Genomic DNA, 18,390 nt, shown 5'->3' with positions numbered 1-18,390 from the left:
TAAAGCGGGACTTTTAATTTTTTTATCCTTTTATTTCGTAAATTCTTTATCCGTTTAACATTATAATTTAATATTACATTCTTAATCCTTTCATCGCTTTAATTAAACCTCATTTACATTGTTTGCATCGCGGACGACAAATTACTTTATCTTATATATTTGAACAAATCGCATTTTTTGCTTTAACAAATATTTCAATAGCAATTGTATGTCTTCAAGTTTCAATCATCGATTATCGTAATGGTATTAAACAATTATTTGTATTTCTCGTTGATTGATATTAATGATATAAAAAATATATTGTTCTTTTTTGTCATTTATTTCATTGTTACGAATATACTTTAGTTTCGATATACCAAAAGACTGAGCGTTTAAACTTTTGCTGTTCTTAGAAGTAAACGAAGAAAAAGGTGCAAGTTGCTTTATAAAAGGAAACTCGTAGAACGCTTATGATAATAACTTTATGAACTGAGGCATGACTAGAACGTGTTATTATGATGGACTCCCACATAAATTGAGGGTATGTCGAACATTGTATGTCTATATAATAGTAATATAAATTGTAGGAGATGTAAAAAAATGTCACTATAGACTATAGGCACAATAATTCGTAGAAAGTTTAGCAGTATATAACATTCAAACGTCAAACGTTTTCTGTGATCGAAGAAGGTGGGCTTTTCTTCATGTTACCGTAACGTCCAGTTGTTGCCTTTTTCCCGGTCAACTTAAATCGATACGACATCGGCGAACCTTCTCTTGGGCTACCACTTATATTATCAAAGTCCCAACTAGCGAAATGTTCTTCGAATAATTCTTCTAATTTTTTCGATAACGTCTCGATTGTTTTCACTCGATCATGATCATTCTACAATAAAATGGTCGTTTTGTTACTATGAAGGCGCTTTAATTGAATTTTTTATTCAAATGGCTACTAGATAATACATTTAAAAAATGTTTAACTACAACACAAAATCAATGATAAACTAATCACATTTAATGATAAACTTGTGGTTTACTGGCACTATTTGTAAAATTAATAATAATCATTATTCTTTACATCATCTACTTCAATTAACATACAATGACCTCATATATTTGTATTAAATAAAATTTTGATGATACTTGAAAGGACTATTACGTTATATGTTTGACAGTTTGTTATTTCTGTCATAAGTATTTGTACAAAATTTAGTTCAATAAATGTGCCAAATATCTATGAACAAATAAATGAGACGCTGTATGTTTCCTTCTCAAGAATCCCTTAAAGTAAACCCCATTGTATATAGCACAAAAAGCAAAGTAATATGATTATTCTAGATTTTAATAATTGAAAATATATATCAGTAAATATTCTCGTAATTATAAGTAAATTATGAAGATTACGAACCTTGTGATATAATTTGGAATTATAAACGATACGGCGGAAGTCTCGAACCGCATGTTCTACTTTATGATAAACACGATTCTTCAACTTATATTCAACTGTTTCCAGGAATAGCGGGCTTTTGATGACTTTACAGTAGTCTTCGATCTACAATATTATTTTATAATTAAAATGCTGCGATTTCTATAACAGGATAATCATGTGAAAAAGTCTAACTGTGTACGCAGAGGACTGACTGCCACCGCTGTCTGTAGGAGACGGATACTTGAAGATTTCCGCTTCTTGCATTTTCCAAACCGTTTGATGTATCGTTTCCAGCTTACTCAGCGCTAGGGGACTGAGACTTTGCTTTCTCTTGGAGCTATACCACACAGACCAGCCTCGGTCGCTAGCTTTCCCGCCAAATTTGCCGTCCAAAAATTCGATACATCCAACATTTTCCTTTTTCTTTGCATGCTTCGTCGTAACCGTCGACAATGATAATCCGGATGGAAGTTCGAACGAGTTCTCCTTCGGCGTGTCGATCCGCGTACTTTTGCATTTGGTGCTCGTTATCTCTTCCATTTGAGGTTCGACGATTTCGTAACTTTTTGTAACCTTCTTGCTAGAGCATTTTCGCGACCTGTTGTGCAAAAGGTAATAGGATCTTTCAGATTCATTTCTCTGACACCTACGACCGGAAATTGGTGTTATAGTACTGCCAATTATCGACGAATTAGGAATATTTAATTTCCCTTTCTTGCCAAATTCTTTCTTTTCTAATTGAGACGAACTAATCGGCGTTGAACGTCGTACGGTTTCAGAATACGTGGCTTTTCCAGCGACACGTTCAATTTCGTCCGTTGTCTTTTGGCCATCCTTAGTAAGATTGCATACATTTTTCCTGGAGCAACTCATTTGTTGAAGATTCTTAACCGTTATGGTCGTTGTAACTGTCGTTGCTGATGCCGTTAATGATAAAACGGGATTAGGTTGTTCGTCTTCTATTACCGAACTGTTTGACGAGTCTGAGGTACGCGGATTACAACTGTTTTTTCGTCGTTTCTGTTTATTCACTATACTAGCGTTGTTCAAAGTTCTGATTAACCATGAGTCCGTCTTTACGTTCATTTTGCTAGAACCTGTTAATGGACATTTCCATAAAATATTGCGTTTAATATCAGTTTTAGAAGAACGGAATGTGTTTTTTTAGCTGTATTATTGAGTTCAGATCTATTTCATAGTATTTTTTCCTTAGACGGAAGACTCAGTAACGGATTATTAACTTTTAATTTCTAATTAACTAAAAATATAGCAAAAGTACAAAATATTTCCGTTCTTCTAGCATTAAAGTTATTAATTATTATTTACATAATTGCACTGATTAAAATTAGATCTGTAATATCAAAATACACTAGCGTACAAGGTTAAAAGGTCAGAAAATTTTCATTAAAAACTTGATCCAATTCAAAGTAGTCTAACTTTATAAAAAAAATAGCCCTGCGTAAACATCTTGCGACGTTTTTTTCATTATGTAAAAGGTGTGAAAATAAACATGGTTTCTGATTTCGAAAATTCTGTAAATTCAAACCTGACAGATACTAAAAAAATTTGTTCGGAATTACATTCGTCAGAGATTTGAAGAATATAGTCTTTCCTTCGTAACGACTCCTTAAAACGTGGTATAAGATTTTGTTCACTGTTTTATTCAATGTGGAATAAAAAGTGTGCCGTCAGGATTAGAGTGATCTACGTATGTAAGTTTATTACACTTTTTTTCGTAAAGTTATACCACTTTGAACTTGAGCAATTTTTTAATGAAAATTTCCTGATTCTTAAATTTTAGGCACTAGCGTATATCATTTACAAATCAGTGTATAAAATAAGAGCAATAACAAATAAATAATTATGTTTAAACCATTAAAAATACGTAGTTTAAAATGTTAACGATGAAGTTTATAACTGACAAGAGCAGGAAAAAGATTATGAAAATACATTCGAAATTAAGGCAAGTTACCATTTTTACTTTCAGATGCATGTAAAGCTTCATTGATGCTCGCATTAGGAGAAAAATGACAAGTCGATTCGGAGTCATCCTCAGACGCTTCGTAACTCGAAGCTCCACTGCAACCATCGTTATCATCTTTCAACATTTTAGCATGACTTCCATCTACTTTCTCCTGACACTGTGTTGGTTGTGATAAAGATTCAATACTCTTGTTTTTAGTGACATTTTCTTGCTCCTCGACGGGGTTACCGGCATCAGTTACTTTTTTTTCGACATTGTTATCCTCTTTAACATTCAACGCTTCCAGTAGAATCTCAGCTGAAGCGCATGCTGCTTTCCAAGTGACATCTTGGGATACGCTAGGATTTAACGAGTCAAAGCGTTTCAGAATTCGAGGTGAATTTTCGAGAGAGAATGCAGGTGACGGTACAATTGGATTCGCCGGGAAGGGTAACTTCACTGTTGAGGTTACCGAGTTATAAGTATTGGTAGAAATAGACGTCGCGGTAGCTCGTGATACTGGTATCGAGGATACTGGAGTCGAAAAGACTTTTTCTTTGTTCGTGAAATGATTACGCTGGTTATTAACGCGTCCATTGATTACACTTCGAGATATCGAGTTATCTAAACGACGCGTTGATCTGCGTTGATGCCTTTTCTTCGGGACGTTGTAGCTTCCTGGTTTCATGTACACTCGACCATCTTCGGAGCTGTCGTAGTCTTCAGAGCCTTGGGTGCGGTTGTTAATCAAGTTATAAGAGTTCCAAGGTGCATTCTGAATATTTTGCATATTCTGCAACGTCTGGAATTGACGGTTCGCGTCAATTTGTAATTGTCTGATGCAGTTGCCAAGATCGATCGTATTCTTCGATATTTCTTGACGAGACGGCACTCGAGCCGTCATGTTTGCCGTTTTCGTTTCTCCAAGTTTCACGTAGGATACCTGTCTGTTATCCGAATTTCTGATACTAGCGAACCAGGCAGACAAATTGGCAGTCATCTCTTCGGACGATTTGTCCGCGGTACTTGGTTCGATCTGACTGAGTAATGTCATCTTATCCTTGGGCACAGTTGCCAGTTCTATTTGGTTCGTCGTTGACTTACCGACGTAAATTAAATCCGCGTTACTTCTTTTACCTTGACTCTGATCGCAGCCCTTCGCGTTCTTGTCACTATACTCCGTCGTGTACGAAGGCAAGACGGTATAATTAGGATCAAAATTTTCTGACTCGTTATTAGAAGTGAAATATATTGATTCTAAGCTAACGGAAGGATTCAGAAAGGACGATTCCACTCTGGATAAACACTTTTGAGCGTAACTGTTGTAATTTTCATCTGATCTTCGTTGAAGTTTGAAAATGGTGTCAGGATTCTCGTGCGATGGAATCTTGTTTTCCATGAACTCTCGTTTCTTTTCTTTGAACGTCCACTGCCTGGTATAGTCTTGGTTGTTCTCCGTGAGGACTTTGCTTCTCAAATGATAGAATTCCGCGTTTAAAGATTGCGCCGATGAGTCGACCTTCGCAGAAGACGTACTTCCCCTAGAGCGAAGCCTACCGCTCGTTGAAATGCCAGTTTCCGCGTGTCCTAGGAACATATCGGGCACGGATTTTGCGCTATCTATTGCTGCTAGAGTCTCAATAACAGTCCACTTACTTCGTAATTTCGACTCCTTCTGAGGCAGCTGCTTTTCATGCTTGTAGGCATCGAGATTTCGCAAGCTTCCGACAGACGATTGAGCCACGTTCAACGGATTCTCTTGACCGTTTCTCTTTCCTGATTCCTGGCGTAACGCATCCATGTTCAATGACGGATCGAACAAGTCGCAGTTCGTATAAACTGAAACGTCACCTGGAAAAAAGGTCCCGAATAATTTCGGTTTTCGATCTACATTGGACGTATCGTTGTGCTTTCCAAGTTTCAAGAAACTTTGCACGATTTGATTGAGTAGCTCGTGCGTGTGCTTTTCCCAGAGCTGGAAGGACTTAATCAATTCCTTGTCATACTTCTCGTCTAGACTTGGATAATGTTGCTTATTCAAGTAATTGTCGAGGATAAGCCAACCGTTGCTAATGCGCAACAGAGCGTTGATCAGATCACCGACGAAGATATGATTACCGGCGAATACTGGAAAACACGTCGACGATTTAGTGACCGCCGTCTTCGTGGCGGCAGAGAGATTCTTCAACCATCCCGACTTGGGATTCGTTTTGCAGCTCGTACTTAAGATAGTTTCGGCTTCTGAACAACCCCAGTAAACAACCTTCCTCAACAGTTCTGGATACTGTACCCCGTCAACACACGGGCCGTCAGTTTGAATCGCTACCGACGTGCCGGTTCCATAATTGCCACAGAAGTCAGCGAACCAAGCATTCTTGTTTGAAATGGTGTCACCAGCGCCGCTGAACAGAGGCGTCGAATTCGATTTATTGCTTTTCGATTCCTCTTTACCCAGGTCATTCGAAGACGTGTTGCACAGCGCCGACACCATTTTTTCGGCTTCGATAGTGAAATCGAAGCTAGCCGACGACTCGTCGGAACAGTGTTCCTCTTTTGTTTCTGTGGAAATATTCGAGGCAATTTTCTCAAGAGAGTTCGCGATGGTTTCTTGGCTTGTGTCATCGATGGTCGGTTTCGTGTCGAACAAACTGTTGGCCGAGGAGGCGATCGTTTGAAATGGCCAATCGTTGTAGCTGTCGGACACGATGGGTGCGATACCGGCGTTGCCTGTGGAGACCCTGCTTTTCACGTATTTAAGGGCTGAAGCGTCGAGCGTGGTGGAGCTTGTCACGGATTTGTCTCTTTGTTGATCCCCGACGACTACGTTCACTGAGTGGTTAGGGAAGATTTGCGCGGATTGCACTGTCTGAATCGGCCTGGAGATTTGATTGTTGAAATTTGTTGGCGCGTATGGGTTGAGATTGGAAAACTGGAACGTCGAATGCGTGTTTACTGTTTGCAGGTTATAAGTGTTTGTAGCTGAGATATTGTAGTAAGAACCATGCGACGGTTGTTCTTGTGGCTGCTGCTGAGCAGTTTGTTTGTCTTGTACCAAACAGTAGGCCTGCACATCTGGGGGTTTATAATATGGTTGCGGTAGCAAGGCGAGTCCGGAATTATTGTACTGGTCTCCAGAGTACGAGCCTTGAGTGTAAGTTGAGGTGGCAACTAGGAACGATGTAGTCGGTGCCGGTAGTGGAGCATTATTCGCTGTTTGATCGAATACAACCAGGGGCTTTGGGTTATAGGACAACTGTTGCTGAATGTGTTGCTGTTGTTGCTGTTGTTGTTGACAGAATTGTTGATTTCGTACGAGTTTATTCTTGGGTAGCCACCTGCTGCTTTTGCCTATATTCATGGAGTGGTTTGTACGAGAATTTTAGAAAACTGAAAACATTGTTCAAGAAAAAAGTGTGTCATTTTATAATTATTCGGGATAGATGGCTTTTAATCCGATTAGTATTTTTTGTTTGTGAATCTGTATGTTTCACTTATCAATGAATATTATTTTTGTTTCTTTTTGTTTTATTTATTTATATGTATTTAAATAAGAAATTGTAACAAATAAATCACGTTTAACGTATGTATACAGGGATTGGTATCAGTTATTTGAAAAGTTTTGTAATAATCATATTTCTAATCTTTGAAGATTTTAAATTTCGATTGACTGACAAGAAATTATTTGTTGAAATAGTTTATACATATTCTTATGAGATTATACTTTTGAATTAATCTGAATTAATTAATTAATAAGAAAAACAGGCGTTGATAGTAATGTAGACATTTTAACTTGTTCCAGGTCGTTTAAAAGTATTAAATTATAAATTAAAATAAAATTTTGTATTTTCAAGGAACATCGACAATACTTTGTTTCTGTTTGATTGTTTTCAATTAATAACAGGCTATTATGCGCTAAACTTAATCTCTAATTGTAGCTACATTTTTTAAAAGGATCACGAAATTAATTGAATTTTTTTGAAATATGGATTTACACCTTGTACATGCAAAGGAACAGGATTAGGTAGACCAACATTACGTTGCGTTCCAGGATAAACACACGATGGATGCAAACCAGTCCCGCATGGTTGAAGAGTTAACATTGGATTAATAATAGGTCCATAAAGAATTTGTTGCTGTTGTGGATGCGGAATGGATGAAGGTGTAGACGTGGACGGAATCGAGGATTGTAAATGTGTTCGATTAGATCGTGCAGCTGTAGGGTGCATGATCCACCTACCCCCGACTCAAAAATCTTCTTCTGGCCAGTTAATAGTCTGTTTAAACATTTAAATCACTCAATATCTTTTCAGTAAAAATCGTAATACCATTTTCTTAAGGTAAATATTCAATTAGTAATTTTAATTTTTAGTTTGTCATTGGAAACTTTAATCAGTTAACTGCATTCGACGAGTATACACGTCATTTTAAAATCAAAATGATACTAATTCTTTCGACGATCAATTATTTATTTTTTCAGATAAACATATAACTCTTCTTCGTTGTGCTTTGGTTTTTCATTAAAATATATATATTATAAGTGCATTTGGCCTGCGTTTGACGAGTACACGCTTCATTATTTGATTTCATTGCAAGTTTTACCACAGTTTTTTTAAATTAAATTCCACAGTTAACAGATTAACGTGTTTAGTACATGATTACAGGAGATAAAACGGGTAGAAGAACACTTGTGTGATTGAGATTATATATAAAAATATGCAATAAAATATTTTAAATGGTTTGATTTTGTTATACAACAATATTACTGTTATCTAGATATTTTGAATCAAGTTCGAAAGTTGTATATATCTCTATTATGTATTTTCTTGTCTTTCTTTCTTGTATAAGCGTAGAATCATGGGGAAACGATAAAGTTTTTGTTATATTAAAATATTACCTTTCTTTTATCAAAAAGAATTTTACTTTGTCACGCTATCGTTTTACCACTTTCTTTGTGTTAACAAACTTTTACATAATTATTGTTTTAAAAGGCACATCCCTCAAACAAAATTATTTCTGACTATTATGTTAAAGATTTAAAAAATTGTTTTAAAGATTTGTTTCAATGAGAACATCGAAACTATAAATAATATTATGTACGGTTAAGAATTCTTAAAGTCCAAACTAATGGACCGAACGTAGTCACTATATCAGCTGCTATTTGACACGTTTCTAACCTAAGGATGTTTGTTCAATTTAATTGATTCATTTATCATGATAAACATTTTGTATTTTACCTGATGTCCAAAGTATCTTTTTAAATTTCCTGAACAAGCTAGTCGTATTCAGATGTAAGGTGTAATGTAAATGACGAAAAAACGACATGGGGCAGGATGAGTTTGCGGCCACGGGAAACGAGGCAAACTCATTTCAAACTTGCATACGAAAATACAAGTGGGCAAACGAGAACAAGATACGGATTAAACTGTTAACGTGTAAATGTCCGACTAGAGTAACAAACGTGATGTTAATCCACGAGTTTTTCCAAGTTACTTCGCTCTGCTCCGTTGAATTGATTAAATATACATGTTACCGTATTTATCGCGTGCTGTTTTTCATAGCAAATTGATTCCGATTCCTTACGAACGTAGAACAACAGAACATATGTACATATCAGAAATACAATGGTAATCTACAAAACGGAAGAATTCAACGAACACCGTGAAGAAAAATGGCAGATTACTGACTATGGATATGAAACAAAATTATTTCCATGGAACAATGAAACGAGAGAAAAATTTGACGCACGGTTCAAGTGGATTCGACTAGTGATGGGCTCAAGTATATCGCAAAGAGGTTTGAACATTAATGGATTAGATATGAACCCTGTATGAGTACTTAGGGAAGTAAAACAAATATTCGCAAATAGATTCGAATCTATATGAGCACTTTATCAAAAATTCTTCGTTCCCTTAATATTATTTTCCTTTACTCATTGAACGAATTTAATTGTAACCAAATTTATAATTTAATTCTAAACTAGTAACACTGTCCAACACGATTTTTGTTTTGTAATAGCCACTGGATAATTCTTATAGCTTGCGCTAAATACGAATCCAAAAACCAAATTGCTGGATCATCCTCAGTTTTCGAGAAAAATGGATTTTTGTAAAAAAAGTCAATTTTTTTAAAGAAATAAGTATTACGTGAAAACTAAAAACGAGAGGTAGTTCAAAGTGGGAAAAAATAGAGGAGAACTGCCTGAACGTATGACTATACAAGTTTGAATATTTGATAACATTAAGTGCTTGTAAATGATGATCAAAGTGATAAACAAATTTGAACTGCCTATCGTATTTAGTTTTCACGTAATACTTGTTTCTTTAAAAAAATCGATCGTTTTTACAAAAACTCGCGTTTTCCGAAAATTGAGGGTGATCCAGCGATTTGGTTTTCGGCTTCATATTTAGGACAATTTATAAGGATTACCCAGTGGCTATTGCAAAATATAAAAAAGGTTCAAATTTGTTGGATAGTGTAATTAACGACATCCGTCTTACACAGAAGTACTATTTTCTTCTTGTTTATATTTATTATTGCCGATACGTCGAGACTTTCTTCATTTTATTACTATTTGTAAAAGTTTAGAATCATTTTAATCTCGACGTATTTATAAGTACATTTTCGAAATTTGCAAGAATATAAAGAATTTTTATATCTTATGAACACGTTGACTGCCACGAGAATTCCGAACGTTTTGTGTAACAATACATATTTTTTATAACAAAGACAAATGTTATTAGAAATAATTATTAATGACTTGGTATCATAATACACGTGTTAGACTAGTTATCTGTGTTACTAATTGTAAGTATTTTTATTTGACATCAGTTTTCTTATTATAATTGTGTTTAAGCAATTTTTAAGCTCCGATCACCGGTGACCACCGTGACAGTCAACGTATTAATAGTATTTGAATTTTATGGTATCAACCTTGGATATTAGGTTTGACTCGGTTCATCGATTAACACTAGACAACTACACCTCTAAAACTGACACGTTCAGTTTTTTTTCATTTTGCAATTATTGATATTTTAAAAGTGTTAAATATCCAAAATGATTTGAAAAATAAATACTTTTACTTCGATGCTATAATTAATATATGAAGAAACCGAAAAAATATATTGTTACAATTTTTATAAGGATTACATGTTAATTATGTTAAACGCTCGATTGTTCTAGTGTTAATGTATACAAAATTATGGAGTTCTATTTAAGAAAAAGGCGCAATTGTATTTTGTCAACATACCGATACATAAAACTGTACAAGATCGTTCAAATTTATGTTATACTTTAAGCCAGCACTTTAATTCATATTTTCCGGTTTGATAAATTGAGGGAAAATAATAAAGGCTCGAATTCTTCGCAACGGCAACTTTGATATATTTTCTTTGTTTCACACAAAAAACACATTGTACAGATGTTCTTTTCGTGAATACAGATACAACAAGATCCTTAACAAGTTGCGCAATTGTTGCGTACGTATTATTATTCTTAAGCTCTACGCAGAAAAATCGTCGAATGAACACAATGTGACCGATGCCACACTTTCAGCACCTACGTTGAAAATTTTCGAAAAGAGTTACACGTGACCGAGAAAATATCATTCGGCTGGTTTTGCAAAAAGTACGAAAAAATCTAACTGTTCCTGTACCCCTACGTATTTCGTTGGTAAAAAACAGTAAACCTTCGATAAATTAACTTACCATCGATTATTCGAGAAACGCACGTATTTTTTTTATTTAGAAACGTGAAATAAACGACAATGCGTAATGAACGAGTGACGATGATATATAATATATTCCTGCGGAAATATTTTCTTTCGTTAACAATAAGTTTTTGTGTCCCGTTTTTCGTTTCACACGTAACGTTTTATCATTCCTCTATACTTTTACTGGATTTAATGATCCTAGATCGAGAGTTCAGTTGTTCCCCTAACGATTAAAATACTGTATATGTGAACGATAATGTAATTTTTTCGTTATCGCGCTTACTTGATGCACTTCGTTGACAAAATGGACAAGGTGACCAGGAACAGCGTGCATAGTTTATCTAAAGCTACGGTAACCATTAACCAACGGACAGGAGGGAGCCATCAGCGCCGGCCCTAGATCATTTCAAATAAAACGTAGTTTCGTTTGGGGATCCTCCGTTCCCTCGATTAAGTCGAGATCGCTAGCGTCCGATTGTCAGAACGTAATGGAAAATTCTACAGTTTAGATGCGGATACTTTCCACTTGAAAAGTGGCTTCTTCGTCCTTTGTTGTACACACTCTTCTCTTATCTGCACCGCTAGAGGTCAGAAGTGCAGCCTCTCGGATCCGTTGACGTTAGCTCGTTCCCATCGGTTTCTCGAGTATGCAAGGTTCGAAGCTGTTTTGAAGATGTACTAACGATCTCGAACGTGTCTCCCCGTTGATTGTTCAGGAACATAGAAAATTTCTTTTGGATCTAATTACGGATGAATGCTAGCAATACGGTGCCCAGAACACAAGACAGGATTAATGATTTCGGCGGCAGAACGTTTGGTGTCGCTGTGTTACAATAATCCGTCAAGCATGAACAAACTTCCTGGCGACCTCCAAAACCGCTGCGTTGGTAGCACCTTCCATTGTAGTCCGACTCGACCCATCCGCAGCCCCTTATCACACGAGTGTTAGCTGGAACTGTTTCAAGCACGTGTAATCGTTGTTATTTATGTAACCACCTGTTACGACTACATCGTTTAACAAGTTAAACCCTTTCCTTTGACCTGTAGTATCTACCGAGTGATTTTTATACAATTTTTTGCTCGAAATACTGATTCGTGAGAAGAATTGCTCTATCGTTCAAAGAAACTAAAAAGAATTATGAACTTCAATTTAGTTTTAAAATAGAGAGGAAAGTTTCTTGAATTTATAGCCTGTGTAAGTGGTAAATTTTGTGATTTTTGATGATTTTAACACTAGATTTACGGAACTCGTCAATTTGATGGGTACTGAATTTTTTAAAATGTTATTTAGTAGCAGTTTACGTCGACTTTGATTCGTGCAATTGTGCGAATACATATTGTAATCCTCTAGCTTTGAAGTTACAATTCTCTCAATCTATATAGACGAACGTGTAGTTTTCTAGAACTAGTAGAATAAAGTGTAAAATAAACGTCCGTGAATCTAGTGTTAAATGACGTTTAAAATCAGACGGTTTAGAAAAGAGCCGATATGTATAATTTATACGTATTATTTTTACTTTTTGGTGAAAACTTCTTATAGCATTCTATGTAACATGGATTTAGATATTTTTAAAGAAAGTGCATTTTCTGAAGAAAGTTATATTATACGATAGGCAACCACTGCAGATATTTGATTGTTTCATGTACTGCTCACTATTAATCACGGAATTATAAAGAAATTTTCCTGATTTCTCTTTACATTGAGCAATTTTACTGTCAAATGTGTGAGTGCGTTTAAATAGCTCATGCAATACCATCAAACAACAAATACAGTTGCATATAAATTTGCAAGATTTTTATCATATTTTACAATATTTAGAACTTTTACTTACAATCAACTTTCAAGATGATATAACTAATTACAACCATTCAGAATTGTATAGTTTAATAATAGTGAACATTTAAATATTCATGAAAATCTTCTCTATTTTTTAAGACTAAATTGAACATAGTAGAGGTTTTACTTTTACAAACTGCTTCATTTTTGTCCAGTCAATACATTTTTAAACAAATATTACAGATGAATATTCATGTAATGTTATTTTATGAAATACTAATATTTTAACTCGCTTGTAAAACTTCGAATAAAGACGTTTTTGAAGACTTTGTTGTGCAACAGATTGATCGGAAATGGTCGGGCAAGATTTCTACTGGGTGCGACAGGAGCAACAATATAATGTTCACGTTTTGACCATTACATGTGTAATAGTATATAGCTCCGCATGAAGAAATACAGTATTACTACGCTGTCAACAAATATTGTCTCAGCCGATTTATGTTTACGTGATAATCACTGACTATTGAAATTAAGTATACATAACAGCAGTTATTAATATAGTAATCAACTCGCTAATTTTTTCTAGATTATTTTGCAAATTAAGCAATATAGATTACAGTGATTTAATTAATAATTAATAAATTTGTAGTAGTTGTTACATTTTACGGTATTTTGCATTGCAATGGCGCAACCATTAAATTGAAACAACGAGATCTGACAGATACGTGCTTTCAACAAGATGGTGTTACATTACATATAGCCAAAGAAATCATGGATCTCCTGCAGATTATGTTTCGTCGATGACTAATAATACGTATTGCACTTAGATTGGTAATGTCAAGATAATAAAAACAATTGAAACTTTAAGAAGAAGCGTATAACAACACGTAGAACAATTTTCATTCGGATTTGTTAGATATTAAGTTTTCGAATTTGCAGAATATTACAATTCTATGTAGCGTGTACAATGTAACAGAGAGTTGTATCTTTGTACTGAGTTGTACTCTTTCCCGAAATAAACGCCAACCTATACTCGAATATGACTTTATGTTTAATTTTATTTGCAATGCCACGTAGTAATGTTTGTTACTTCTTCTTTCTTGGAAACAATTTTGTTAAAACATTTTTTATTAATATGATTAAAGTCAAAGTGAATTTTGTATTGCATTTCTGTTACTGTATGAAAATTGAAGTGTGTTTTGTATGTGTATGTATGCTTAATAAAGAAGTTTTTAAAAGAACTGTTTAATATTGTGAAAATAAGCATGTCACGTGATTAAAACAAGTTTTGACACATTGTTTTTACTGGTATCGAAATGTATTTTCAAATATTTTACGTTTTATAATATCACTTATATTATATGATTTATTTTGATGTACATTAATGTTATTGTTAGATAATCTTACTATTGAGTGTACAAATCTACATGTGTAGATTGAGATTTAATTTATAGTATAACAAGAGGAGACTTGTTTTTTGTTAGTAAATAATTAAAAGTTAAACATTTCTGGATATTACACTTCACTTTTTGATTTAAAAATTATTGATGCGTTTGTGCGCATTTTATATCTCTTTCCTAAATTTTTCAAACTCTAATTACTTTGACTCAAATTTGTCCTTTCAACTGTACATTATTATTAATCATTTCATTATTATATCAGTTTTGTTATCTATCCAACTTTTATTTCTGTTATTATATATCTAATTGTAACAATATTTTAAACGTCATTATTCGAAGTAATGAAATAAAAAATAATGTAAATATTGGTAAACAGTAAAGAATACATATCGACAATTAATGCAATAAAAATCTGCTGCTCTTAAAAGAGGAAGGTATTTAAAAAACTATGCGTGTAATACGTTACAATTATTCAGTGTGATTTTACTAATAAAATTGTGAGTATGTGAAATTTCTAACTAGCCACCAAGTGTAGGAAAATATGTCACCCATTATTTTACATTCTTTCTTTTACAGTGGCAAATTACAAGCTGCTGTTTTATTGTTTATTTAAATGCATGAGGATCATTTCCTTTTCAGTTGTGCCATAAATTATGTTCAATCCAACATTTCTATAGCGAGATAAACTACACTAATGGTTATATTGTACTAGATAAATCAGGCAACTGTAGCTTAACACGCATTGTATTAATCACGCTGTTGTAGCGTGCTTGGTAGTGTATAGTAGCTTTCTATAGAATAATGAGGGAGTTGTATTAATCTGGGTTAATACAGATACGTCTAAAGCACATTGTGACTAGATTATTTTAAATAAGAATTGGAGAAAAATTTGAATTTTCATTGAATTCATTGATACTTCTTACTTTCTGATCATGGAATAGTAATATAAGTTATTGCAAAAATTTTGTTCTTTTCTTAATCTCGCGATCTTTAATACGTTAAGCGCCACGAAAATCTTGACCGTTTTTCCGTAGAGTTATACTTTTTTAATTCATAACAATTATCAATTATTTGGCGTTGAACTATCATTGCGTTACACTGTTATCAACTTAGTTACGTTATTAAACATTTTCATAGGACATCGGTTACCTTGCATGTTACGATTGTTTTTAAGTAATTGAGAAGCGTTGGTCATCAGTGACTGACATGGCGCTTAATGTGTTGAGCGTTTCTCAGTTGCAGAAGAAAGCAAATATTATTATAATAAAATGTGATGAACACGTATGAACACCGTTACATAAAAGATAATCGTAACAGCTCTAATATTACAACAATGAAATAAATTGCGTATTACTTACGTCCATTAACGCTAAACTCGATGACTTGCGTAATCTTTCGGCACATCGTGTATTTTGCGCCGTCCTTGAGATCTGAGCAATCTGCTTTAAGGGCATCCGGAGGATTCTCGTCGGCACATCGGCTGTCATTGTGACTGTTACACAAGTAACACTGCATGGCGTTTATACCTGAAGTATTACAGTCACTTTCAAAAAATCATTCGACGTGTAACAAGCTTATTTCTAAGGTAACAAGTGTATTTGGGAAACATTGTATTTCCCGCAATGATGTCGTTTGATATTAGAAAAAAAGCACGCTTAAAGGGTGAATAAATGTTTCAACGTACTATTTATGTCGTGATCTTTTATACAAATATATTTCTGTATCGATTAATTTATAGAAACATTTCATATCGAAAGTGAAGTATAAATTTCGTTGCATTGAATGAATTAACTTATATTTGGTATGATGTACCAACTATTTTATTATAAACAAAGATGTCATAAATGCATAAACATCCGGAAACTAGTACTCATCATCTAGTTGTATACAAAACGTAGTTTCAATTTCGTAATAATACGAGGCGCAAGGTTCCGACCATTATCGGGCAATTGATAAGAGGGGTCAACGAAGATAATGTGACCAGCAAACGATTTCTGTCAAGGGATTCAGTGTGCTGTATGCATAGTTTAACCTCTTCGGTATAGTAGTCGACAGCCATCAACTATAGTCGTCTATAGTCGACGTTGGGATTGAGGGGGTTAAATGTTAAATAAACGTATATGCATTTATGTAGGTCACCACACCACACAATTCAAAATCACAACGTACTAAACGTCAAACATATTTTCTTACACAATGTTGCAAGTTATTCAATAATCAGTTCTCCCACTTGACTTTCGAGATTACGAAAACATTGTGTGAAACGCGGAGCTCCGATCGAAGGGAGGTTCATTGTCCTTGTGACTGTATGCGATATAAAAATCGATCCAGCTATCCGTTCCAGAAAGACGCAACAACAATAACTTTACTCTCCTATCTGCACCTTATACTTGAATTTATGCTATCATTCATAGTCGTAACACTAAAACTACCAGACAGGTCCTGATTTCTTCCTTTTGCAATTATTAAAAATATAACAGATGTTTCTCTGAGAAATTATTGAAAAAATTGATTCAGTAATACGCAAACTGAATTTGAAGTTTCGATAGAGAAATTTCAAAAAGTCAATTCAACTGCTTGGTAGTTTTAGTGTTAAATACACACTAGGGGAACAAAGAAGCCGATTTGTTTTCTAACTAAAAAATAGTGAAAACTACATTCTGCATCGTTAATATTGTGATCATTTTTCGTATATTATGATCAATTCCACGAAGATAGTATACGAATATTAAAAATTGAGAAATAATTATGAAAATAATTGAGTCGTTTAAAAAAAAATAAAAGGAAAGAAAATATTTTTCATCATTATTTTATGCATCAGTGTCGAAGTAAAACAAATATGCAGAGGTCTATTATAAAAACGCTGTTTTGCGCATAGTGCGTTTTCATTGATCTCACTGGCGTTTGCACCAATGCGTTCAGGCAATGCGTCAAGTAAATTTCCATCTTCATGACTGAATACATTTTCCTTTAGACATTTAAAAAGCGATTCACCGAATAATCACGATAATACACTTGTCTCTTGCCATTGAATCGATCGCAGCAATACTATCTCTAAACACAATACACTTCTAGAACCAGGAAGTAATGTGATACTCCATAGAGAATATACTGTAGCGTCAGTTACAAAAATTCATAATCGTAAAAACATTATTTAAAAATAGATATTAAACATATAAAATTACGTACAGTTACATCTAAAAATTCTTTTACCGCGCAAATGCATATATACTTGTCCCGCATGCTAAATTCCAAAATCCGTATAATTTCTAAAACTGAATAATTTCGACTAATTTAATCGTGTAAACATCAACATTGGTTCCAAAGCGCGTTGACCCCTTGCCCCATGATATCTTTGTCAATTGACCGTTAATAATTTAGTAGAAAAAGAAAAGAAAGATTCTTGATAGACAAGTAATATTACATTTTCGTTAAAACAATATAAATGATATTTAGATTTGTCGAATTCAATTTAAAACTTTCGTCACGATTCCGACACGTTATTATAAGGCAAGGGATTAATCCCATCCCTTTACCCGGTGTTCGATCAAACGCGAGAACATTCGATCGGTGGTGTTGCGTACCGCAACGTCGCTGATCGCCACGAGAACGCAGAAATCCCAGTGAAAAAGAGGAGAAAAATGGTCGCGCGGCGGAATTATTCACGAATCGAGCCGTCTCGGGTGGCAATTGAAGCGGGAAACTAGGTCTAAAATGGACTGGGGGATCGATAGTAAGCGGTCTCGTAAATCCGCCCCGATCGTTGAACCAAGGGAGCTAGACACGACGCCTGGACGCTTACCATAAAAACCGAGAATGAGCAGGAGGCAAACTGCGAAGACGTGTGTGCGCCTCATGTTGGCTATCGGTATATCCTTTCACGAGTAAATCGGTTATCCTTCAACGATCAGACGGGTCCTCCTCGCGGTCGCCGTGGTAGATTGCACGAGACCGGGTGGCGGTCAGGGTGTCGAAAGACCGGAGGGAGAGAAAGAGAGAGAAAGCGGCCGGATCAAGGATTGCCGTAGCCAACCATTCGGCCCCGAGAGCTGCTGAAGCACTGTTCACGGTGGCCGTCGCTCGATGCGACTGCAGCGCAAGCCCTGCAACTAAGGCGACGATGCTCGCGGTACC

The 18,390-nt window shown here is 35.0% G+C and overlaps 2 protein-coding genes across 2 annotated transcripts; both read right to left on the bottom strand.

Annotated features, from left to right (window-relative positions):
• Positions 1–55: 55 nt before the first annotated feature.
• LOC116426152 (uncharacterized) lies at positions 56–10,573 on the bottom strand. Its single transcript, XM_031974711.2, has 5 exons — positions 7,366–10,573; positions 3,381–6,719; positions 1,601–2,505; positions 1,388–1,531; positions 56–865 (listed from the first exon to the last, which is right to left on the bottom strand). Exons 1-5 carry the CDS (start codon positions 7,595–7,597, stop codon positions 644–646), a joined length of 4,842 nt encoding a protein of 1,613 aa, XP_031830571.2. The 5' UTR covers positions 7,598–10,573; the 3' UTR covers positions 56–643.
• A 154-nt stretch (positions 10,574–10,727) lies between these two features.
• Positions 10,728–18,354, bottom strand: LOC116426219 (uncharacterized). Its single transcript, XM_031974869.2, has 3 exons — positions 18,059–18,354; positions 15,615–15,782; positions 10,728–12,034 (listed from the first exon to the last, which is right to left on the bottom strand). The coding sequence occupies exons 1-3, from the start codon at positions 18,111–18,113 to the stop codon at positions 11,820–11,822; spliced, it is 438 nt and encodes a 145-aa protein (XP_031830729.1). The 5' UTR covers positions 18,114–18,354; the 3' UTR covers positions 10,728–11,819.
• Positions 18,355–18,390: the final 36 nt, after the last annotated feature.

Source organism: Nomia melanderi, chromosome 12 (genome assembly GCF_051020985.1).
Source record: "Nomia melanderi isolate GNS246 chromosome 12, iyNomMela1, whole genome shotgun sequence".
NCBI classification, from domain to species: domain Eukaryota; kingdom Metazoa; phylum Arthropoda; class Insecta; order Hymenoptera; family Halictidae; genus Nomia; species Nomia melanderi.
Note: the sequence above shows the minus strand (reverse complement) of the source record. Positions and strands in the feature narration are given on the sequence as shown.